Genomic DNA, 25866 nt, shown 5'->3' with positions numbered 1-25866 from the left:
ATTACTTTAGGAATTGGGAACCAATAATTGGTCATTTAGAAACATGATATTCCAATATAGTGGCATGATGGTTAGCACTATTGCCTCACAGCAAGAAGGTCCTGAGTTCAGGTCTGCTCGTGTTTGTTTCCTCTAACAATCCAAAACACATGTAGTTAGTGGGGTTAGGTTAACTGGTAACTCTGGTTACCAGAATGGTTTTCTGTCTATGTCTGTTAGCCCTGCGAAAGACTGGCAACCTGTCCAGGGCGTACCCTGCCTCTCGCCCTAAGATAGCTGGAATATGCTCCAGCCTACTTACGACCCTGACAAGGAGAAGAGGATGAATGGATATTCCAATATATTAACAAATGAGACATAAAAAGATTTTTCTCACATTTGCTATCTGAAGGATGTTTCTCTCATCTTTACTTTACTTTTAAAAATTTATTAGTCTTTGTGGCTAATACTAATAGATCACAAAATAGCCAATATGCCAATTAACCAATACCTTATGCTTTACTCGCTAGGTGTACCAGCACCACTTTTTGTTACCATCCTGTCCACTTCTCAAGTAGTACAAGGTTGGGAAATAGTAAAGCAAGTACCTGATCAGTGACCACATCAGTACCAACGTTCAGAAGTATCACTGAAAAAACTGTAGTGTTTTTCTGTGCATGCAATCCCTCCAAGTAGGGAATGCTATTGCACACACACACAGAAACATGCTGTGGAGCACACTGAAATTGAGCATTAAAGTTGAAGGTGGGAGTGTCATTTCTCACTGAGCCTTCTCCCCTTTCCTGTGAACTTTACCTTAATGTGACCCCGCCATGCTGGGAGACATGCTCTTGGTACCCTGTACCTTAGCAGTGCTCTTGTCAACCGTGACAGGCAGCACCTGATGACTCTGTTCTTTATATTCTGTGTAGGAATACCAGCCATACTACAGTTACAAAAAGAAGGATTGGTTATGCTGTTTTTTTTTTTAAACTTACTGCAGTTTGTCTTTTCACTTCCCAAAGAAATGCAAAGAAAAACACGACTTTTGTTTAACCCAGTTTGAACTAGGATAGTCTAAAGCACTGATTTAGAGAATGATACAGGAGGCTGTTGGCTATCCCAGCTGGTTACTGGGTAACCAGTTCATCACAGACCAAATCAGACAGAAAGAAAACCATTCACACTCAGATTTACACCTACAGCGATTTTAAAATCACCGCAAAACCAGTGAATGTCTTTATACTGCGCCCACGCGGGCGGAAGAACGTGCAAACTGTAAACAAAAAAGGGCAGCAGGATGAAAACCAGAACATTCCTGCATAACATAACAGTTAACTAACCACTGCACGAATTCTACCCTACCAGAATTACAATTACAAGAATTTAAATAGCAAATTTCAGATCTCACGATTAAAGCAGCATCCTTTGCTCACGAGAACTTGTTGAGTCACCTGCCTTCTCAGTCACACACCACGGCTGTCATGGCAGGCATCATCTGGTTATCACTTTCCAGCAAGGTTGGCAGTGATATGGTGGCTCGAGGTTGCAGCAGGGTTAGCAGATGAACAGCCAGAGCAGCCCACACTGCCACACAGGAATATTTGACAGTGTGTTTTTTTTAAAAATGGGATTTCGTATGCAAGCCTGGGTTGAGTGGCAACACCTTCGTAAGCCTCATGTACTTCTGAAGGCTCTGAAGGCTCAAACCTCCATGCAGACAGGCTGGATTCTACTAAATAAACAACAAAATCAGTTTTATTTATTATTGTCAACTAACAGGTATTCAAACTAAAATACCATTAACTAATGTTCTGCGGGGTTTATTCATTCCAGACATCCACCCCATAAATCCATCGATCCATCCATCCAATCTCTTACGCTTATCCAATACAGAGTCATGGGGAAGGTGGAGCTTATCCCACAGGGGCACAGGGTACACTCTGGATAGGCCAAAAGACTGTGGCAGGGTTCACACAGAGAGAAAAGCTACCATTCGCTCTTGCATTCACACCTTTAGCCAATTCAGAATCACAGGTGAACCTAACCTAAGGCCAGAGTACCCATAGAGAACCCACCCAGACACAGGGAGAACATGCAAACGCCACACAGAAAGGCCCCAGCACCTTCTTTCTGTGAGCCAAACCAATCTAAAGTACCGTGCCATCCTAACACAATTTGAATATGTTTTCTATGCAAGACATGTGATAGTCAGTATTTATGCTTTTGCACCACACCTTGTACACACTTTACAACATGTGTGGTCTTCTGGTGCTTTATTGTATTTTGAAACTGAACATTATGTTGGAACCTTCAAGCAACTGTTTAATTATTCTCTGTTTACGGAGTATCAATAAAACTATTTATTGGATACAGCTGGAAGCAACAGTTTGGGAACCCCTGAGCTAATTTGCTCAATTTGTTGATTTCTGAAGTGAAAAGAAAACTCAAGCCCTGCAGCAAGCAGACATTAAAATGGAATACTCTTTGCACTGCTGTTATTTTATCTGAGAAACTTCAGATCAGTAATTTTGGTGCATAAAACAGGCACCTTTTGAAGCCAGTCCTTCTGTACTGAATTAGGAATTCCTCTTACCTTTCTTGAATAGCTCAACAGTATGTTGGATTTTGAAGTATGCAGTGTCTTGAGTGACTGCAGGACAACTGCATTCAGAATGCACTGGTATTTAGTGAAATCCATTCTTTTCTTTATCCCTGCATTACTTCGTGTGCTACAGGCTGCTTGAAGCAGAATTTTCTACCCAGTGTTTAACAGCTGACATTTCTCCCCATCAGAAACTGTTTAGTTTCATTTTTCTACAAACATAACGATTGTGGCCAATCCCCCCAAAAAACAAAAAAGCAACCCAATACAAACCCCCCAGTAACTAACTCAATTCTAACATCACTTTTTCTTCAGGCATTGACTTTTGTGATTAGTGTGTGTGTAAGATTTCCCACTGAAAACTCTTTCATACACAAGCAGTTTGTTCATCAGTGCTGCGCTGTGAAAAGAGGGCATTAGCACTATTGTGCCAGCATGACTCTTCCACAGCTCCTTTGCAGTCATTGTTCCCAAACATGTATTGACCTCTGTCGTTTCCCTTAACTGACATTTCCTAATGGTGCTTTAAACAGCAGAAATAGGCTGCCGCAGAGATGACGTATTTTTGTACAGTAACCTGGAAGTTGGAATCACCTTGATAAAATGATAAATTAGATTATTTTTTTTAATAAATAACAAATGAGCTCTTGTGTTAACGGCAAAATAAAAAGTTCCGTGGGAGAAAAACTGTTTTTGATGAAACTTTATCAAATGTAAATAAGGTACTTTTGGTTGCTTCCTTATTTATTAAGTTGTTGCCACAGTGGATGGATCTGCAGTTTGAGTTTATACCCTTCTTGATACTATCTTCACATTTATTCCGCTTTGGGACTGGCACAAGAAGTAAGCCAGCTTATGAAGCTGAGCTTGTTTCTCTTTCCAATCTCAAACCCTTGATGCGTTAACCACTACACCATTAAAACATTAATATTAGGGGTATGTCACGGTTTGCGGGGCAGACTGTGTGGGGTGTGTGTGGAGGACCCGGGTGCGGACACAGATGAGAAGACACACTAAACTTAAACAAAAGGCGAGCCATTTATTTTGGCTGATAAAACATGAATACAAAATAAAGCAAAGGCAACAGGGCGTAAACTAACCTAAAAACTATCCTGGGAAAATTAAACTATGATAATCGTGACTGAACTGTGATAACTATGGTGATACACATGAACATGATTCAACCCAGGAATGTGCGAAAAAACTATGAACAACAAGTACATGAAACATGAACACAACCTGAGCAGAACCATGACATACATGGAACTTGAGGTAACGTGGTGGGAGGAAACAGACAATTCAACACAGACTGAATGAAACAGAGAGACTAAAGACCCACGTGGATGATTAGGGAAGTGGAAACACATGAGGGGAAACAGCTGACACACATGAACCTAATGAGGGGACGGGAAGTGAAACTAAATACATTACCAGACTCTTTCAAAATAAAACAGGAAACATGAAGGACGGAGACATAATACTAACTTGACAACATGAACCAACAAGGGGGACTGGAACATAAGGGGTGACGACGCGAAAGGATCTAGGTAAACAAAACAAACACTGAGCAACTATGAGCTTTAGGAATAACTAGATGAACTTAACATAAAGTAATATCAAAATACAAGAAGACTAAAATCCAAACTAATAACAGCAACAACAAGAACTAAATACATGTTTAATAATAATAATAATATAACTCAACAAATACCAAAATGAAGATAAAATGCTGGGTCACAGATCCAGCCCGTGACAGAATATAAACAAACTACACTGTGGTCACATGACTTCAGCATCTCTTAACCTGGTAAGACCCAACCCATCAAAAAATAGCCAGAAAATTCAGATGTTTTGGAACTGACATGTTTATTAACCCTTACAACAAAATCATTTTTTTTGCTATATCATGTTCTGTATCATATATTTAAAAAAAGAGTTTTGTCCGTAGCATTTTGAAATTATGGCAAGCATTGATCATGTTGATGAGATAGAGGTCTCACAAACTCATGTATCAAATATGATACAAAGGGCATTAGACGGTTAAGCTTCTGTGTTGGATATGATGACAAACGTGTCAAGAAACTTGTGCAGTTTCATTTAACAAAACTGCTTTTTTCCAACACCCAACATCTGGTAGAACAACAGAGCCAAGAAGCACAACATCTTTTACAATCCTTACACCTTTTCTAGGATTCAGTTAGTTTACACCTTCTATCCACTGTTTAGATGTACCCACAGCTGCAACGTTTTAAGCAAACATTATGAAAGTCTCAATTGTCATCCTACTAAGTAAAATGAGGCCAGAAACAACATCAGAGAGACAGGGAACCTAAAATCTATGGAGAATTTGGAAACAGCAAAGATGGAGGTAGAAAAACATTAATGGGGAAAAAAATGCCTTTTAAAATCTTATTTTGGGGCAAAGACATCAAAGCTTTGAAGTCTTTTTTTTTATCAGATTTGGATTTTGTGACATTTTTATATTTAATTGACCATTTAAATTAAAGGTCATTTAAATATATCTTCAAATAATTGTACAGATGGCTCCCAATGGCTTCTTCTAGTACATCTAGTGAATTAATAAAGTTGTACAATCAGTCTTCTTTTAGTCCCTATATATACAGTAGTTAGATGGCAAACAGTGCCTTGTCCACTCTCTTTTTCTTGTAAATGTTTTATGTCACTCTCATTTTATGTTAATGAGAGTGTGGGGAGTGAGTTGGAGGGTGGGGTGGGCTGTTTTTAACTATGTAAAGCACTTTGTGCTACATTGTTTTTTGTATGAAAAGTGCTTTATAAATAAAGATTGATTGATTGATTAAATATAGAGTAGGTGCACTGTATAATAAAGTGAATTAAAAGTCTGTTTACAGTGTATAGTATACAGTTTAAGTGCCCAGCAAACATTTCCGTGCTGTAAATACAGCTTTACAGAGCAGCTTGCAAATCAGCAGAGTCTTGTCTTTGCTGTTGACAGTTGGAAATGGTCTGGTTATCTGCCTTACAGCTCTGAGTAATCACTTCCCTCTCAGGATGCTTGTGGACATAAGAGTGGCATCCTCGAAGCATATTTTCCATTGAGGTAAAATATATTAGGGATGAAGCGTAGGTATTTTTCTTAAAATAAATCAAATCCTACTCATGCTGTCTGTGTTGTCATACTCTTGTATATAGCAGTCTGTCTCGCGCTACAATGTATAGGAGGTTTTATCCGGTGTATGTATGAAAGCTGGCTATTTTTCACAAAGCGAAAGTGTGTTGTCTCGCAGTAGAAAAGTTGCAATGTTTTCGTTTTTATAATCAGATTTGGTGAAGATGAAAATTTCATCTTGTGCGTTATAGAAAATGTTGTCAAAATACCTGAAAATCTGACAGTGACAAATAAGCAAACACTTTTAGTTTTTAGCCCAGGGTGATGTCCTTTTAGCGGTATTAGACTGACACAGAAGGATGCGTCATCCTCCACAACAGGGGAAATTATTACATGGTATAGATTTCTAACACTAATCCTGATACCTATCCGTAACTGTCCGTCAGACTAGGTGCCCTTTGCCTTTTGGGAGATGGTACCTGAGCATCAGCGAGCCAGTCTGACAATGAAGAATGATTTATTAGAGGTTAGCACAGACACAAAGGTCGACTAGGCAGCTCAGCCAATCGTTTCAAAGTGTCAAGCCTTCAGTTTCTCAGTTAAATCAGCCTGTCGACAGGCCTGCAGCTCTCTGCTTTTGCCTGCGGTAATCTTGAATCTGAGAACAAGCCTCAGCCATCCGATGACTGTATCTCCCCCCAGCATCTCCCAGCAGCTCTGCTTTTTAGATAATTCTGAATAATCACATGGAAATAGGCTGTGTGATGATGTGATAATTGCGCTCTCTTCTGTATATCCACAGCTCATTACCGTTACATCTTTTCTCTGCTACAGATGTGCAACATCGCCTACCTGAGCACACAACTCGACCTGTTGTTGACTCTGAGAGAGCTTCCGATCAGCATGAACGACCTGCAGCCCGTGAGTTCACTCGATCACCAGCAGAGTCAAATCAAAGGTCGAATTAGATGTTGAGCTGTGTTTAAAGTCTGCCCCATTTCTACAGGCTGAAAAAGGGTAAAACCACGAGACTGCACAGCACATAATCAAACACCTCTATGCAAATTTATTCTCTAATGCAAATGCTAATGCCCAGATACATCGTAGCTTTAGACATAAATGAAAAGAACATCTGTGCACAAAATACTATTAATACATGAAAGCTTTTCCCCCCTCTTCAGTTTGACTTTTAGGTTTTATGTGGCGGGTGAAGTAGTTTCTATTCTATTTGCTGGAATGTTAAGAGTCTTGAAAACACAAAAGCATGAGAAGCACTTTAAGACACTTTTCTTCATTTGACGGAGAAGAAAAGATGGCTCTTAATCAAATCAAGTTTAATTTTTCTGCAGGTGGTTTAAAACAACCAAAGTTTAAAAGAAAATCCTTATCAAAAAACCCAATGAAAACTCACTTTGGAGTTATCACAAAGGAAGAGATGTGGAAAGATTTATGACTTTTTCTTCTTTCTGCAAACTTCTAGACCCACTTCAAAGACAGACACTTTTAAATTAATACAGGTAAAATCAAATGAAAAAAACACACACTCACACAAAGTTCCAACTCAAATATATATATATATATATCTATATCTATATTAATTTTAGTATCTTCTTAACCCTTACACGAACACCTGAAATGCTTTTGGTTTGTGTAGTTCGAGTATCCAGAGATTCCTGTTCATCATTAGTCAGACTGATCGTTAACACTCTTATCGCGCATTGTTGTTTATTGGCACTGGGGACTGCAGGGTGTAAAGATATTGCAGGCAGACAAGAATGCCCCCCAGCACCTCAGCCATTTTTTTATGTGATTCTCTCAAGCTTCTGTTTCTTTCAGCATCAGTGCTTCAACCCTAATCTCTTGTCTGCTGACTGTCTGAGAATGAAGAGAAACAATGGATAAGAATGATGGCACTGTAATCCATTGACTGTGACAGTAATTTTTCTTTGTCTAACACACAGGGACAAACATATTGTGTGCCGGCAAGATGACTCGACAAGAAAGATTAGCAATTTCATTAAGTTTCAATTTACTCTTGGCTTTTTGCTTCTGATATTGTTTTCTTTCTACTGTGTTATTAAAAAGGTCATTCAATCAAAAGCTTTGGTATTTGCATACAGGTACACTGTGACAAAAAGGTAAGGTGCACTTCAGATTTAGGTCCTTCCTAGTACAGTGTCCTCGTAGTCGCAACATAGTTGCAAATCCTTGGATTCTCCAACACGACAGGCTTCTTAAGGCACTAACATTAAGAAGGATTTACCTGCCACCTGACAGACAGGACTTGAGGAGGGAAAATGGCAAAGTCACCACTGTGGGAATGCTTCTCACCTGTGATGTGCTTGTTGGTGTTTCACTGCAAGGATGACAGCTTTTACTCTGCATTGTGGCCCTAGCTTTTTCTTTAAACATTTCCTGTGCTCTGTGTGCAGCTATTTCAAATATACATATAAGAAATGCAAAGTCACAGAGCCAGAGCCATTGATGCAGTAGACAGGGAGGCATCACCTGAAGCTGTGATGTACAGAATGATAAAACCAAATGTAGTATTTTCAGTAGATATATAAATGGTGAACTATTCTAAAACAAGACACAATACAATCTTGTGTAATTTGACAGAAAGCCTTGCTGTAGTAAAAAAACACAAAAATAAAGAAAGCCTTGCAGACTTCATCTGAATGCACAAAACATCAAATATGAATATGAAACTTTAGCAACTTTAGCATTAAAGAAATATACAAATGTTTACCAGATTCACTTTATCCGTTAAAGGGAACTTATTATTCTAATTTTAACTCCATGTTTTTATTGTTGGATTCTACTAGACTTTAAATGATTGACAACTAAAAATAATCCTTATTATCTTATACCAAAGCTCTTCAGACCACTCTAGTTCCCACTTTAAGGCTACTGTCCCTTTAAGCCAGGTTTCTTTAGTAGGTGGGCGGGGCTTCTGTGCCTGCCATAGCCATATTTGGCATACCCCTTTTTAACAGCATACATCTCCTGGAGCATTGGTTCAAAGGGATTAGTTGTAAATACATTGATCCAATTATATGAAACTCAGGTTTAACGTGGACATTCACCATTGTAACAATGGTGAATAAAAAAGCACAGAAAAGTATAATAAGTCATCTTTTCTCCTCAGAAAACAGAGACAATCTGGGAGGCTCGGCTCTGTTTTTCTTCTTTGAGTTCAGGTTGGGCTAATTGTCTTCTCTTTGTAACTGCGGTTTTCAATTACCAGTGGGTGTTCTTGGCCTCCTTGCTTTTGGAGCCAGCAGTGAGCCTATTATAGCTTGCAGCATCCAAATGAAATAAAGAACATATATTAGAAAACGTATCTGGACAAGCCGCACACAGTTAGGTCTATAAAGTTTTGGACATTTACATAGTTTCTGTAGTTTTTCTTCTGTGCACCAATACAGTGCATTTTAAATCAAACAATCAAGAGGTGACTGAAGTGCAGGCTTGCAGCTTTAATTCAAGGGGTTTAACAAAAGCACTGCATTAAGTGTTTAGGAATTAAAGCCATTTTTATACAAAGTCTAACATTTTCATAACCTCAGGTTTATATTGTTAAATGGTGATTATGAAGCAGTGTGTTTCAGATATTACAGAGTAACATGAAAGCAATGTAACAAGAAATATAACAAATTACCTTTTGCAGGAGAAATTAAGTTATGTACTGCTTTACTTTTAAGGGAAGTGTTCAGGTAATATGTGTAATAATAACTTTTTTGAGTAGCATCTCCAACAGTGATAACAGCAAAAAGGGGAAATACCTGAACAAACACGCACAAACATTTGACCCACAGCGTGCAATTAATCTGCATGAATGTAATTTCTTTATTGCTGCTTAGCGATGGTGGTGACTCTCAATGAGAACCCAATGACAATCGATAAGAGATTTTAAATTGGTAATCGAATCGATAAGTGATATCGATAATGGAATCGGAATGGCTAAATTCTTATCAGTTTCCATCCCTACTCAAGAACAGAAAGGCCAGATTAGACAGAAAACATGTTAAAGAGCCTGCTTGGTTGGGGAAAAAAGTCTTTGGAAAAGTGAAACAAGATTAATAAATTGTATCAGTATGATAAGAAGAAAGAAACAGATGATGATATGAAGTACATCACATTATCTGTCAAACATGGAAGAGGCAATGTTAACAGCATGGGTATGTAAGACTATGAGGGAAACCAGGCTACTAGTGTTTAATGATGGTGAGACTGCTGCTAGAAGTAACAGGATGTACTGGGCTGTAATAAGAGTGGATAGCACTTCACAATGCAAATGGATAATGACCCAAACCGTGCTACAAAAGCAACTCAAGAGTTGCTCAAGGAAAAGAAAGGGAATATTCTTGGATGACTAAGTTATTCACCTGATCTTAACCCAATAGAGCATGCTTTACAATTATTAAATACAAAACTGAAAGTAGAGAGACCCACAAGCAAGCAGCAACTTAAGGTAGCTGGAGTGAGTATCTCAAGAGACACTGCTTTTGGTAATGTCACTTCAGGCAGTGATTAACTGCAAAGGATTTTAATCAATTTATTTAAAAAAAAAAAAAAAAAAAAAAAAAAAAAAAAAAATATATATATATATATATATATATATATGTATATATATATATATATATTTAAAATTACTTTCATTTGTCTAATTATCTTTGAGCCACTGAAAATAGGAGACTATGAATAAAAAGGGTTGTGATTCAATGTGAAGTGATGCAATGTTTTTGTTAAACTTCTCGAATTAAAGTTGAAAGTCTGCACTTTGCACATCACATCTCGATTGCTTGATTTAAAATCCCTTGTGGTGATGTACAGGGTTAAAAAAGTGTAAATGTCTAGCAACTTATGAGGATACTGTAAATGTGAGACTTATGCTGTAGTAATTTTATTTTCAAACTGTATTTTCTGGTTTTACATTACTTTTCAAGGATGAGAAGTTGTTGATTTGGAAAATGCACTTGAAGTTAACTTCCCCACCTCCAATAGATAACAGCACACAGCTGCTTCCCTTAGCTTTTCAATGGGAAGCATCCACCTCCCACACAATGAAGGAGACAGTATGCAGCGGGGCTAGCCTCCACTCACTGCTGTTTGCTACATTATTTGATCAAAAATTGTAGAGAAAGAAGAAAACAATACATGAGAAAACAATAGTTTTTTTCCTTTGGAAAAGTAAACAACTCTTATGTCAACTTTCATGAACACTTCTGTCAGTGATATCATGGCTATGTTTTTTAAAAAAAATATTTTTTTCTGGCTTTAAAGTGATTAGAACATCAAACTGCTCAAAAAAATTAAAGTAACACATTGAAAACACATCAAATCTCAATGGAAAAAATACCATACTGGATATCTAGTATGGTATGAACTGGGTAATGTGTTAGAAAAGGATGGGCAGGCTTGTCCGTTTTGCTGAAATTTCTTTGCAGCAGCTCACAATAATATTCAGTATTTTGTACGGCCCTCACGCTTGTCTGACAACATTCAGACATACTTCTAATGAGACGATGGATGATGTCCTGGGGCATCTCCTCTTAGACCTTGACCGGGGCATCACTCTGATCAGAAACCTGGCGGCTTAAGTTGAACCGTCCGTGTGTCCCTCTGTAGATATGCCTTCCCTGACCATCACCAACCCACCACCAAACCAGACTTGCTGAATGATATTACAAGCAGCATAGCATTCTCCACAGCTTCTCCGCACCCTTTCATGTCTGCCACATTGTGCCAGATGTGGACCTGTCAATTCTACAATTCTGAAATTCTATGGCAAAAGGCATCTGGCCTCTACAGATCCGGGCATTGAGCACAGGGCTCACAAGAAGACGCTGGGCTCTCAGGCCACCCCCATGAAGCCTGTTTCTGATTGTTTGGTCAGAGACAACACCGGCCTTCTGGAGGTCATTTTGTAAGGCTCTGGCAGTGCTCAACCTGTTCCTCCTTGCACAAAGGGGCATATACAGGTCCTTCTGATGGGTTAAGGGCCTTCTACAACCTTTTTCCAGCTCCTTAATGTTCTTGACACTGTGCTAGGAGATACAGCAAAGCTTGTCCCATTTGAATGGATTGATGTACCCTCTGCTACGTAACCAACCAGATCAATATCTCAGATCTTTAACTGACGTTAATAATATAGTAAATATAAATAGTGTATATCAAATCAGAGGATCTTCTTAAAACAGGTTACAGTGCACTATGAGTTGGTCTTTATGCCATGGAGCTACAATAGTTTTCCATGTTACAGATGGTCCTGTGCAAAGAAGGTTTATATAATGTGTTCTGTATCTGGATATCTGGATATCTGGATATCTGCTTTCTGCGTTCTTTTCTCTTGTAACTGAGGTTGTCCCACTGGTAGATTTTGGGAAGTTATTCTTAAAACAGGAGCATATGGTGGGGGATGTTGTTGGCTGGCACGGGCTTATTTAGAGAAGCTAACTCTTTGTCAAGGACTATAATTCCCAAAGCATCAGCTCCTTTTTTCCCTCTAATACATCACTGGCAAAACCTTAAATTCCACTTTTATTTTTTCTCAATATGAATGCATATGCATATTCAACGGGATCTGTTTAGAGATAGTTAGACACAGAAATTGTGTGATATTCTAGGGGGATATTTGTACTTGACACAATTGCATACAAAATAATAATCTTGCCAAACAACCAGGTCCTGATTATTCATTTTATGAGGTCAAATGAGGTGTAGTGAGATGGCTGTTTATGTTTAGAATATAAAATTGTAAAGCCTGGAGTTGTTTTTTTCGACTCTTTGTCAGTACAGAGAGCCTCTAAACAAGCTTCGGCCTTATTCCACTTTGCATTATTGTTGTGTGGCAAAATGAATGTGAGAGCCTGTATATGGGGGGATTTCAGAACAAATGACTTTGCTCTGTGCCCTTGTGTTTGTCTTCCAGCTGATTAACCAGAAGATCAGAATGTGCATGCAGCTGTACTACTGCAGGTCATTTGTTTCCGTGCTGGAGTACCTCCTCGCCATTGGCAATTACCTCAATGAGAATGCCGGGAAGGAAAAGGCCAAGGGATTCCGTCTCTCCTCCTTAACTAAAGTACGAGTCCACCACTGTTGCCTGACCTTTGATTGAGTTGCAGCACAGAGCTAATAAGACTACTCATTGACATACACAGCAGGGCTTCTGTGCATCTTTCAGTTTTTCTCTCAGTCGCTCTGGATTACTCAGGTCTTTGAACATATTCACTCTAACAGTTGTGTGACTGTGTCGATGAATGGCTTCGCAGGAGGAATGAAACTTTGCACAAAATATCGCCTTTAGTGGCTCAGTGTCTTAGAAATGAAAAGAAGTGGAGCAGGATGAAAAGGCTTGAAAAAAATGTAGAGACTCAAATGAGAATATCAAAACTACAATTTACTGGATATCACATGTATCTGGTAAATAGATGGCAGGAGCTGGTTAGCTCAGGCCTCAGTCACACAGGCCTAAACTGTCACTGGCCGGTGACAATCCGGTAACCGCTGATCATTGGGGGAAACTGTGTACAGTATTCCTTGACTATTTGGTAGGTGGTTGCTGAAGATTGTTGGGAGTTCCTAGTGTGAAATTGATTGCAAAGAAGTGTATGGCACTGCATCAAAATTCAATTCACTTCAATTTTATTTATATAGCGCCAAATCACAACAACAGTCACAACGACAACAAGGCGCTTTATATTGTAAGGTAGACCCTACAATAATACATACAGAGAAAAAAAAAACCCCAACAATCACATGACCCCCTATGAGCAAGCACTTTGGCGACAGTGGGAAGGAAAAACTCCCTTTTAACAGGAAGAAACCTTCAGCAGAACCAGGCTCAGGGAGGGGCGGCCATCTGCTGGGACCAGTGAGGGTGAGAGAAAGAAGACAGGATGAAGGACATGCTGTAGAAGAGAGCCAGAGATTAATATCAAGTGTGATTCAGCAGAGAGGTCTATTTACACATGAAAAATATATCAAAAATATCCTAATGAACCGTTTAGTCACTAGGAGATTGCTGTGGACCCCAGCAGTGGGCACTGAAGGTGATGGCTTGTATGCAAACACTCTCCAACTATTTGCCAACCAGCTGGGGAATACTTTTCCCCAGCAACTAAAAATTGCCAGGGGGGTTGCTGACCAGTGTCTAGACCTGCGTGACCGAGGCCTTATCAAATGGTAGACACAGCCTTACTAGCTTTGCCCAAACCTGCCTCCAAAACGTAATTATTTACTTGATGGTTAGAAATATGATTCATCATGTCAGACTAGTGTACCAGCTGTCGGCTGGTAGTGGACAGTATATAAAAGGCAAATGGTAAGTATGTTCTGTTTTAAGCCTGTTTATCACTTTTCATTTTTAGCATCCCACTTCCATGGGATCACAGTGAATACATTTGCAAACCATGCTTTTGAGCACTAGCATAGGCTAATCACCTGACACTATCTTCAAAAAGAGTTACATTTGGTTCATAAAAACTAAAGTGACAACAACCAAAATGCAGCACTCAAGGCTTTAAAGCAATACTTTCCAAGCCAGCATGTGCCATGTTGGTTCCTGTATCCTATATGCACTGTCTGTGGCTTTAAACTATAAACAGACGGATTAGCGAAAGGCATCAATCTTTTCATCTAACACGGGAAAGACAGCAAATAAGTTTGTTTTCCAAAATGATTCCTCTAAGGTTGATTAAACTGATGAATGCACAGCTTTTGTCTAGGGTTTGCGACACTGTCTTTGTGTTTTTTTTAATTTAGTTTGAATCACTCTTTTGTGTTTATGTCTCTCTGCTGGGAATGTTTAAGGGGCAATGCTCTTGGCACAGAAGTAAAACGTCCTCTGCTCCATTTAATGAAGCCGAGGCCTTGTGTTGCCTCAGAGGTGTTTCCAGGTCTAATTGAGACAGACTCTCTTCAAATTAATGGCTGACTGCCTCCAAGAAAAATGCATCGAGGTTATCTCAGATCTTTTTTTGGTTCTTTTTTCTTTTACTTGTGAGCATCAATACTTTGTGCATGTCTTGTATACGCAGTCCTCAAAGGCTGGCCTTGGCCTTAAATTGGTAAACAACATAACCTAAATAGAAAAAAAATCATTGGGAGCTGCTTTCACAGGATAAGAGAGGTCGTTCTTGAATTTTAATTATGCGGCACCATCAAATGTAGCGTAGCTTAAATCCGAGAGTCATCATTACCATTTCATACCAACAGCACAATTTCAAAGTAGTCACAGATAGCTAGTAAGCCTCATTCATACTACTACTATTAAACTCCATTCAAAATAATTCCCATAAACAGAAGTGACAACCTGTTAAAACAAGTATTTCATAACAGAGTTTGAAATGGCATCGTTACACCAGGGTAAAAGATTTTATATAATTAATTCAGGCATCTGAGTACATATGTTCTATTACAAATCCCTATATCCTAGAGAATGCACAACTTTGACTTACAATGGAGATGTGCCTGGAAAAAAAAAGTGAAGCTACAGTTTGGCAAAGACCTGCAATCGGATGAATAAACACAAACAGGAATAAAGGAATAATATTTTGTGAAAATATGGACACCACACGGATATTTTAGCCACACAATTTTTGGGGGGAGCAAGACTGATATCGTGAAGTGAAAATAAGAAATAAGGTTGACAGGCAGAATTAAACTTTGTAGTTGTAGTTTTCTCTTTACAGATACACAGCCTGCCACTGTAACCACAAAGTAGCCAACTTTAACCAGCTGTGTTCCACATTTTATTAGGGCTTGCAATATTAATTTGAATGTTGGTGCTATAAATAGCTCTGCTTGATTGTCACATGCAAGAAATGCTGCTCTGGTGTTGCTGGTGTGTTACTGTTGCTCCAAGCTTATAAAGATGTTAGTCGTATTTCCAAGACCTGCAAACATATTTCCTTCCTTCCTTTTCACATTTGCTCTAAATCCTTTGTTTACTTTACAACATTCTAAAAATGGGTGTTTTTATATCCAATGGATGACGTAGTGTCTACATATATCCATGGTTAAAGTGTAAAATAGGCTTGTCTGCATGCTTGCTATTATTGAATTTGCACGGCTTTATAAATCAGACAGAGATATTGTAATATACATGTGTCTGCCTTTGTACTACTTTTTAACCCTGAATCAACACAGTGTTTTATACATCTGGCCCTGGGCCTTTTGGAATAATGTGATCTGGACAGACAAATAAAAGATAGGATTGCAGACATGCTTTGGGCAGAATAAACACAGGTTCTCACAGAAATATCACACCAAGTGTGAGTGATGGTGGTGGAAACACTACGTACTGGGGTTATTTCACTGTGTCCGTGACTGGGCAGCTTGCAGTTATTGATACAACTCTGCATCATATCAAAGGATGATCTGAGGCCATCTGTCCAAGAGTCAAAGTGGAGCTTTTAACAAGAATTTAAGAGATCAAAAACACACTAATAAATCCACCTAGGAATGGTTCAAAAAGAAGAAACTGAGGGTTGTGTAATTGCTTAGAAAAAAAAGCCCAGATCTGAAATCCACTGAAAAGTTGTGGGGGAATTTGAAACACCCAGTACATGCAAGATAAAACATCTCAAACATCATGCAACAGAATAAAGTCAGCATGGAGGCGTCGTCAGAAATTTCAGAATTAGATAACAAAGGCTGGTGAACAAACCTGCAAATTGCTCACAAGAAGTTATTTCTGTTAATGCTCTCCTTCTGAGGCCAAAGGGGCACCTACTTTTCCACAGAAGAATATTACATGTATTGACATTTTTGTTGAACAAATGGCTGAAAAAGCTTTTTATTTATTTATTTTTGTTCCTTGCAGTCGTGTATTATTATAACCTTGAAACAGTTTCAGATAAAAGTGGATCAAATGTATGTATAGAGACATGTTAAAACAGCCAGAAGTGTCCTTGGGAAATGACTGTAAATTCACACACACACACAAACCTCCCATGGGTGTAAACACACTTTATGCATTATCCTCCAATTCTTCATTGGACCTAGAGTAACAAAGCTGCGTGTTTGCATCAGCACACACAGGCATGGATATAAAGAACATACGTACATGTTGTCCTTTATGTTGGAATCAGTATGTTGCATGGCAAGGGGACACAGCTCTGTTCTTCCCTTTCTCAATTTGTGTTTTCTCCTTCCCTAGCTCGTCCAGCTCCGTGGGACAGACAAGAAGTTCACCTTGCTTCATGCCCTTGTGGAGCAGATTATGTTGCATGAACCGTGCTTGGCCACTTTTCCCCAGGAGTTGGCAGAATTTGAAACTGTCCCTGGAGGTATTTGCTAGACAAGATTTGATCAAACCTGAAAGAAATCTGCGTGGCACTTTTTAGTTGAGGTCTGTTAAATGAAACGTGTATTTTCTCTGTGTTTCGCTGCCCCCTTTCTTGGATAGCTTCCATCAAAGGCTTGACCGCAGAAGTAGATGGTGAGTAGATCACATTTTACTACTGTGTCACATTTTACTACTGTGTCCAAAGACTGTTAAATTTGCTGAGATTGCTGTAATACTGACCCTCCTTTTTTGTGCCAACAAAGTTATTTGTGAGGAAGTGTGATCGTAACATTTACTCCATCTTCTGTGATTGTAGCTTCAGTATACTTTGTTGAAACGCCATGATCTCATTGTCTAGGGAGTGTAAGGTCTCAATCCAATATATTGTCTATATGATGACTTACAAAAACTTGCCACAAGCCACAAATACTGCACTCCACGAGATCACACAGGAGACAGCACCTGATTTAAAGCAGCTATTTACTTCGGTGCTCAAATATCATGGACGGTAACCAAGACGTGTGTGTGTGTGTGTGTGTTTCTTTTCTTCAGTCCTGAAGAATGAACTAAAGAAAATCACTCAGTATAGAAAAATGTCCAAGAAGAAAAATATAGCAGCTCAGAATCCAAACTTCTTCAAAGACCTGAAGGTAAAGTAGAAAACATTTTGCATACATAAAGATTAAATAATCATTTAAAATATGGCTGTCAGTCATTTAAAGTTTTAGGCCACATATCGTCCAAACAAAACTAAAAAAAATAAACTTTCTGTTACTGTAAAGAAGCAGAGTTCAATTCTGCAAAGAAAACAAAGTACTCAAGTTTGCTGGCTTATTATCTTACGTTTTGTGGTTTTGCAGGGCATGGATATTGCTTTTAGCAGTAAGAAATCTGTGAATCAGATGTAAGGCTTGGGTGAAATTGATCATTTTGGACGATATGATCTATTGTTGACTTGCAATCCAAGGCTATCTGCTGCACAATATAGTCAAAAGTAAAAATGATTATGCTCCTCCTGTTTTGTTTCTTAATCTTGCAAAGCCATCCTGTAGCCCAGCTCAGATTCTTTCACGGGCTGGTTCCAGCCTACAGGTCATGTGTGTAAATGCCTCGCATGTCCCATTATCATGGCAAACTGCTTATACGTGAAATTTCAGACATAAATTGTTCTTGTCCTTCAAAATTTAGTAAACATTTAGAAAATATTTAGTAAGCCGACTGCAAACTGTTTGCAGTAACACAAACTTTGGCAACATCATAATTATTCAGCTTACCGGGGTATTTACCAAGGCTAAGGACGTAACTAAAACCACCCAATGAGGATTTTTCATATCAGGCAAACAATGCAGCTCAAAAGAAAGTCTTTTTACTTATTTAGCTTTGCTGCTGAGGTTGGAGCAGTGATGGAAGAGAAGACGCCTGCACAAATGTGTGTGTTCATCCTACAAGAAGAATGCTTTATGTGAGAAAATAATTCATTTGCATAATGTCATCAGAATGGGTTGAGAAAAGTGTGGAAGATGTTTAGGAAATCTTTTCAACAGTTCTGACTGAATCATTTCTGCAAATGGATAAAAAAAATATCTAAGTATTGCTGGGTGCTTCAATCATGTCGCAGTGGACTTGACCTTCTGTCAAACATTATAAGTTAGAAAAATACACAGAAAGACCCTGACGAAAACCGAGTTGTAAACTTTTGCAAACAATAACATTGTCATGATCCTGGGTCTTTTGACCCAGCGTTTTAAGTTTGAGTTTATTTTGTTCATTAGGTTATCTAAGTTCATTTGGTTATTAGACTCCTTGTGTTTTCTTCCCCTGTATTTAAGTTTCCCCTCAACCTTCGTGTTTCATGCTGCGTGTCTTATGTTATCAAGTTTGTATTATCATGTCTGTCTCATGTTTCCTGTTTTATTTTGAAGGAGTCGTGTGTTCTTTGTTCATTGTATTTAGTTTCACTTCCCTTGTCCTGTCATTAGGCTCATGTCAGTCAGCTGTTCCTCCATGTGTTCCCACTTCCCCTAATCACCTGCTGTGTATTTAAGTCCTCTATTTTCAGTGTGTGATTGTCAGGTCGTCTGTTGTTCATGCCATGCTTCCAAGTTTCTTGTCTAGGTTTTTCTTATTGTTTGTTTAGATTCCCCAGTTTAGGTTTGTGTTAATTTTGCTTCAGTTTGCCTTGCCCTTTGTTTGTACCTTTTCTACCAGCCATATTAAACGGCTCGCCTTTTGTTAACATTTCAAGTTCTGTTCCCTGTTCCTTGGAGTCTGCGTTTTGGGTCCTTTTCTCAATTCATACAGTCTGCTCTCGCCAGACTGTGACAAACATGTTGTTAAATTTCTGTTCACTGCTCTGCTAAAGCAATGTTATTATGAATCTTTTCATTTCAATTTTCTCCCTCAGTCAATGTTTCTGGTAAAAATTACTGTTTTTTTCCTCAGGTTAAATTTATCATTAAATTAAATCAGGTAGTAACATTGTATATACATTTTAACTCCACCGTTTCCTTACAAATGTGGTTCTTCAGAAAATAAACAAAATTAAAAGATTGACCATATTTAAAAGCATTTTTAAAATCAATATAATTATTGCAATCGAAGTTATAAAGACTACGAAGACAGCAGTTTCAACTCCAGGTTGGAAACTCAAACGTGCATGGAGTGACTAGATCCTCACAAAGGAAAGCTGTTTTTCACATGAACAAATGAAACCAGTCCTTTCTCACATGTAGACCACAGCAGGAGACAGTTTGCACCAGCCATGTTCTCCCTGCTATAAATGCTCTGTTTGTTTAGAAGAGGGTGCTGCCTGAGTAAAGCGCACAAGAGGCAGTACACGGGACACTCATTCACCAGCTCTGAATCCACTTAACTAATATCTGTGCTGTTCTCACATCAGCACATGCAGAAATCACACAGGCTTTGAAGCAGAGAACTGGCAGCTTAAAGCCCCATCTGTCCATGTGGGATATTTGCACTGACATGTGCACCACATTTGGCCAGTGTCTAAAGGTTCAGGGCTGTAGTGCATTTGTGGAAATGGATTAAATATGTTTGTGTGGGACAATACAGGACACATCACTAATGCAGAGATGCAGTAAAATAAAGACCATTATGCAGTTTACAATTTTGGCCTTTAGGACTTGAAGAACATGTTTTTATTTGAATGTCACTTTCTCAGCAAACCTGGATAGTCCTCTTAAATTCGTCTGTCTCATTCTTTTTCTGTTCCACTAACTGTCAAAACTGTTGACAGTTACTAGACAGAACCGGAGCTATTTCAGCTCCGGTTCTGTCTAATCTAATCTTTGAGTTTAAGAGGGGATGGATCCATATACGTGCACATCTCATTTTGAGCCACCTGGATTTTGACCTGTAAGTCACATTCTTCCGCCATGCAAAAGTTATAAACAACTCTGGCAAAAAAAGGAAAACATATCTCTGTAAATTGCCTTCTGCACTTACCAAAGTATTTTCCCAGATTTTATTTTGCTGCATTCCTTATTTGCGGTAGTTCCCATCACATTCCACTGAAATCTGTATGTAGCCCTCATTTACTCAATACCATTAAATAAATGGGCTTTGGGTTCTTTTTCTAGTGTACTCTCGTACGATGTTTTAAATTAACTTCTCTTTTGTTTCTGGGATCAATGAAGCTTATTCCTTAACAGTAGCACTACACGCGAAAATTAACACTAGTGTCTATAGTGCAGTAAATCATGTCATACACCATGTAAAGTAGAGCATTGCAACCCTCCTTTAATTTACCAAACAATGAAAACAAGAAAATAATAAAATGGCAGATTTCAGTATTCAGGCAAACCAAAAACACACACAGCAATTTACCCACTGTACACAGAATCTCCACACATACAGTGTAAACCACCAGTGATAAAACAATTATAGTCCCAAACTAAACCTAAAGCCGGCAGAGATAAACCCTACGTTGCAGGCCTGTATTGCTCCAGTATAAATCCAAAACGATCTCCCAACCGGAAGTTCTTCACTCAACGAGCAAAAAATAAATAAATAAACTCAGTACCTTGTGAAACGTGCAATTCCCACCAGCTTAATCCAGGTAACAAGTTGTCTTCAGCTCCGTCAGAAACACTCCGCTCTGAATGCAGTAGCACAAAGATGAGGAAGGTCCGTGATCTCCACGTGCTCCACAAGCTACCTGTTTTAGCTTCCCACGTTGCCAGAGGTACTCTGAGTGACGCGGGCACTCAGAGTGACTATCTGGGGTGTGTCCGTCGTTAACCAGTTCGGTAACGATCCTCTGCAGCTTGTTACGTTCCACAACTATAGCGAAACGGCAGCCTACAGTAGTCCTTATTAGCGAACGGCTGGGTTAGCCTCACTTTAACTTAATGCGTGCACAGCCGCAAGAAACAAAGCACACAGTCCAGCAGACTCACGCTGAAACTTTACGTGTTATGTCACTAGCTTACCGACACTGTGACTTATCTGTCCGAAAAGTCAAAACACACTTACTCTTAGTACATAAAAAACAAGCTAACTTCTCCGGATGCTCCGTGTAACTCACGCACCACCGCCCTCTCTCCTCGCGCTCTCGTCTCTTTTTCCCTTTTCCTTCTCCACCCTGTGTTACCTTCACCGACCTTATCCCCGTAGGAAATTACAGTTCTCACAAACAATTCACAAGAAAAGAAAGATAACTTATTTTAAACAATGCAAACATGTTTTTAATAATTTTACATGAACTTTTACCTTTTTAATAAACAAGAAAATTTAAATAAATGAACTCTTTGATATTTATATTCTCAGACTTCACTTATCTTTTACTATTTATGCATCTTTTAAACCCGGGTTACACCCTCCCCCCACTAAATGTCTGGTGTCCTCAACAGACTACCAAGGAACTACAAGAACTTGGGAAGTAGGATGACCTTTTTACATACTCTGGCTCTTAGTCTTTGCCTATAGTGATAACAACCCCTCTATGTATAATAGTAATAGGCTGATCTTTAGCTTTTCCTGGCTCATCATAGGTTAAACGAACTACTGGTTTAATCTGTCTCTTAGGCCTTAGTTTAGGAGTGTCACCCAACAAATTACGGTGTGTATTTGGTTTCTGAGTTTTGGCAGACCGGGCTGTTATGGGATCCAGATCAGGTTCTGGGGCAGAATCTTGATCATCTTCTTCATTTTGGTCAGACTCCTCCTGAATATCCACCATGTGGTCGGGCTCAGTCTCACTGTCCCGATTAACGTCTTCATCCTCCAGTGGCAGTTCCTCCTTTTCACTGCGCTGATCAGAATCCGTTTCATCACTGACGTCATCCTGGTCTCCTGCACAATCCTCTTGTGGCACTGCTTGAGATCTAAGAGCCTGTCTTAATGCTTCTCTCACTCTTTCTTGAGTGTAGTAGTATCTCTGAGGCTCATAGTATTCACTTTCTGAGGACGAATCAGAATCCTGTGACAGCTGAGGGTCAGACGCAACTGTGGCCTGCTTTGGTTTCTTGCCCTTTGGTTTTTGTCTGTCACAACAGTTATTGCCTTCTTCAGGGATTGGCAATTTCACATGTTGGCCAATAGGAAGGATATGGTCTCTGTGGATTGTTTTCAGACGACCACTCCCATTCTCTTTCTTTAGTTGGTAGACAGGAAGGTTGGGCATTTTTCCAACAACTTGGTAAGGTATTGGACTCCATCTTGTTTGCAACTTGTGCTTCCCTTTGAGACCCCAGTTCTTTAGTAGGACTCTGTCTCCTATCTCTAGAGACTGGAAACAAACTCTCTTGTCATAGCCCTTTTTGTTCTTCTGATGGACTTTGTCTGCCGTCTCGGATGCTAGCTTGTAGGCTTGACGGAGATCTTCTTTAAGCTTTGACACATAGCGTGAATGACTTTCCTCAGCTTTGTCAATTGTGGTCCCAAAGCACAAGTCCACTGGCAGTCTGGCTTCACGGCCAAACATTAGGAAGTATGGCGAAAAACCAGTTGCATCACATTTTGTACTGTTGTAAGCATGGACCAAATAAGGGACATGCTGGCTCCACTGACGTTTCTTTTCTGTGCTTAGAGTACCCAACATAGAAAGCAGCGTTCGATTGAACCGCTCTGGCTGAGGGTCTCCTTGCGGATGATACGGAGTAGTGCGCGACTTCCGTATCCCCATGTTCTTCAACAAGTCTTTGATCAGACGACTCTCAAAGTCTCGCCCCTGGTCTGAATGGATACGAGCCGGAAGACCATAGTGGACGAAAAACTTATCCACTAGGATTTTGGCCACTGTTTGAGACGTCTGATTCTTGGTCGGGAATGCCTGGGCGTAGCGCGTGAAGTGATCTGTGACCACTAAAACATTTCTCATGCCCTTGGAATCCGTCTCCATTGAGAGAAAGTCAATGCACACCAGATCCATAGGTCCACTGCTGGAGATCTGGTGAAGCGGTGCGGCTCTCTGGGCAGGAGTCTTGCGTGTTATGCATTCACCACAACTTTTGATATGGTCCTCAGTGTCTTGCAACATTCTGGGCCAGTAGAACCTTCGACGGAGTAAATCCAGAGTTCTCTCTATGCCGAGGTGTCCTGAGTCATTGTGTACTGATCTCAACACAACATCATGATACACCTTTGGCAGGACTAGCTGATGGACCTCCTCCCCTGAGTGACGTTTGGTGATGCGATAGAGCAGACCGTCACTCAGCAGGGTCAGCTTATCTTTCTCTCTTTTTAGGAGCGACAGCTCCGGTGTGTTACCTGTCCATAAATTCTGTTGAACAGCTTTGACCGCTGGACCAATGACTGGATCCTCTTTCTGTGCCTTAGCGAGATCAGCTTTTGAGACGTGTTCCAGTGACTGTAACTCCATTGTAAGAGGAAATGCATAGATGTCAGGGATGCATTCCGGGGAAGCCCCGGTTTGGTCGACACATCTGGTGGGACACCCTGGGCTTTCTGAAACTTGTACTCTTTTGCAGATGGATTTAACAGCTGCCTCTGGTATAGTCTCCCATTCAGCATCAGTGTCAAAGTTTCTGGAGAGGATGTCTGCATCTATGTTATGCTTGCCTGGTCTGTAATGGACATCAAAGTCATACGTGGACAAAGCAGCTAACCATCTGTGTCCCACGGCATTGAGCTTTGCCGTAGACAGAACATAAGTCAAGGGGTTATTATCTGTTCGCACTGTAAAGCGCGCCCCATACAGATAGTCATGAAAGCGATCAACCACAGCCCACTTTAATGACAGGAACTCCAGCTGATGTATGGGGTACCTCTTCTCAGCCTGACTTAGCTTCCTGCTGGCAAATGCAACTGGCCTTAGGTCCCCTTCTTGTAGCTGGTATAGGACAGCCCCCAATCCTTTGAAGCTTGCGTCCACGTGGAGCTCATAGGGCTTGGTAGGATCAGCGAAGGCTAATACCGGTGCATGGGTTAGGCAGTGGATGATCTGCTGAAAGGCTTTGCTGCAGGCGTCATCCCACCGATCTCCAAAGGGTTCTGACTCTTTCAAGTAGGACTTGTTGATGTCTGGACTCTTTTTCTTGCTCTTTTGTGTCGGAGCATAACCTTTGGTCAGTTCAGTGAGAGGTCTCACAATGGCAGCATAGTTAGCAATGAATCGCCTATAGTATCCGCAGAAACCTAAGAACGATCTCAGAGTCTTTAGGTCATGGGGCTGAGGCCAGGTGGTAACAGCCTCAATCTTCTGCTGATCAGGAGAGACACCTTGGGCAGACACAATATGCCCGAGGTACTTCACCTGTGGCTGACAAAACTGGCATTTGTCCAGGGAGATCTTTAGTCCTGCTTCTCCAAGACGATCTAGGACTTTAATGAGCCGCTCTTCGTGTTCCTCCAGCGACTTTCCGAAAACAATCAGGTCGTCCAAGTAAACCAGGACTTGGAGGAGGTTCATGTCTCCGACTGTTTTTTCCATTAGACGCTGGAAAGTCGCAGGTGCTCCTGTTATTCCCTGCGGCATTCTCTCAAATTGGAAAAAGCCTAGGGGACAGATGAACGCCGTCTTCTCTTTATCTTCCTCTGCCATTGGAATCTGGTAGTATCCACTACGCAGATCCAGCACTGTGAACCATTTGCTCCCAGACAAAGAATCCAGTGCTTCGTCAATGCAGGGGGTCGTGTACTGGTCTGGCACGGTCCGACTGTTAAGGAGCCTGTAGTCTATGCACATCCGTATGGTGCCATTTTTCTTTCTAACTATTACAATTGGTGATGCATAGGGGCTACGGGATTCTTTAATGATGCCGGCACAGAGTAACTCTTGCAGATGTTTTCTTACATCCTCTATGTCTGCAGGTGCCAGTCGACGTGATCTTTGCCGAAAAGGTCTTGTGTCAGCCAGGCGGATGGTGTGCTCCACCTCTTTTGCAAGGCCAACGTCCCATTCATGGACTGAGAGGACGTGGGAGCGTTCCGCTAGTTTCTGTCTAAGCCGGCCCTTCCACTCTTCAGGCACAGGAGAGTCACCAAAGTCGATCTGGCTGCTGTCAAATGCTGTCGTCTCTGGTTCTTTGTTTGGCATGGAGATGACGCTTTCGGTGCGATAAAGGTGACCCATGATGGTTCCAACCGGGATAATGGTTTCCCTGGCGGACTGGTTCTGCACCAGGATCCTGAAGCTGTTAACTTGTACCGCATTGGCGGGCACAACCATGGGTTGAAGCAGGACATCACCCGGCAGAGGAGCTAAGGGAGAAGAGTCAAACATCAAGATCTCTTTGCCAACTGTCTGCTGAAAATGAACTTTGCAGGTTATTTGCAAGTCTTTTCCAGGGGGTAAGGACAAGGGATTTGAACCCTGCCAAGTCACACAGCCAACCTGGTCATCTTGAGAGCCTAGGGTGATGGAGTCTGTGAAAGTGGGTAGCGACTCCCTGTGAATTTGGATGCCCAGGCTTT

The 25866-nt window shown here is 40.3% G+C and overlaps 1 protein-coding gene across 1 annotated transcript in view; it reads left to right on the top strand.

Moving 5' to 3' along the window:
* Positions 1-25866, top strand: part of LOC146685051 (uncharacterized) — a 59143-nt gene that overhangs the window by 17209 nt on the left and 16068 nt on the right. The window contains exons 11-15 of the mRNA XM_085443695.1: positions 6510-6596; positions 12610-12762; positions 16843-16972; positions 17092-17124; positions 17524-17621. Of these exons, the coding sequence (XP_085299821.1) occupies positions 6510-6596; positions 12610-12762; positions 16843-16972; positions 17092-17124; positions 17524-17621 (501 nt within the window). The remainder of the gene's footprint in view (positions 1-6509; positions 6597-12609; positions 12763-16842; positions 16973-17091; positions 17125-17523; positions 17622-25866) is intronic.

This window comes from Copadichromis virginalis, linkage group LG20 (genome assembly GCF_057382275.1).
Source record: "Copadichromis virginalis isolate Kocher_CV1m ecotype Utaka linkage group LG20, C_Virginalis_male_GT1.1, whole genome shotgun sequence".
Taxonomy (NCBI): domain Eukaryota; kingdom Metazoa; phylum Chordata; class Actinopteri; order Cichliformes; family Cichlidae; genus Copadichromis; species Copadichromis virginalis.
The sequence above is the reverse complement of the archived record's forward strand: the minus strand, read 5'-3'. Positions and strand labels throughout refer to the sequence as shown.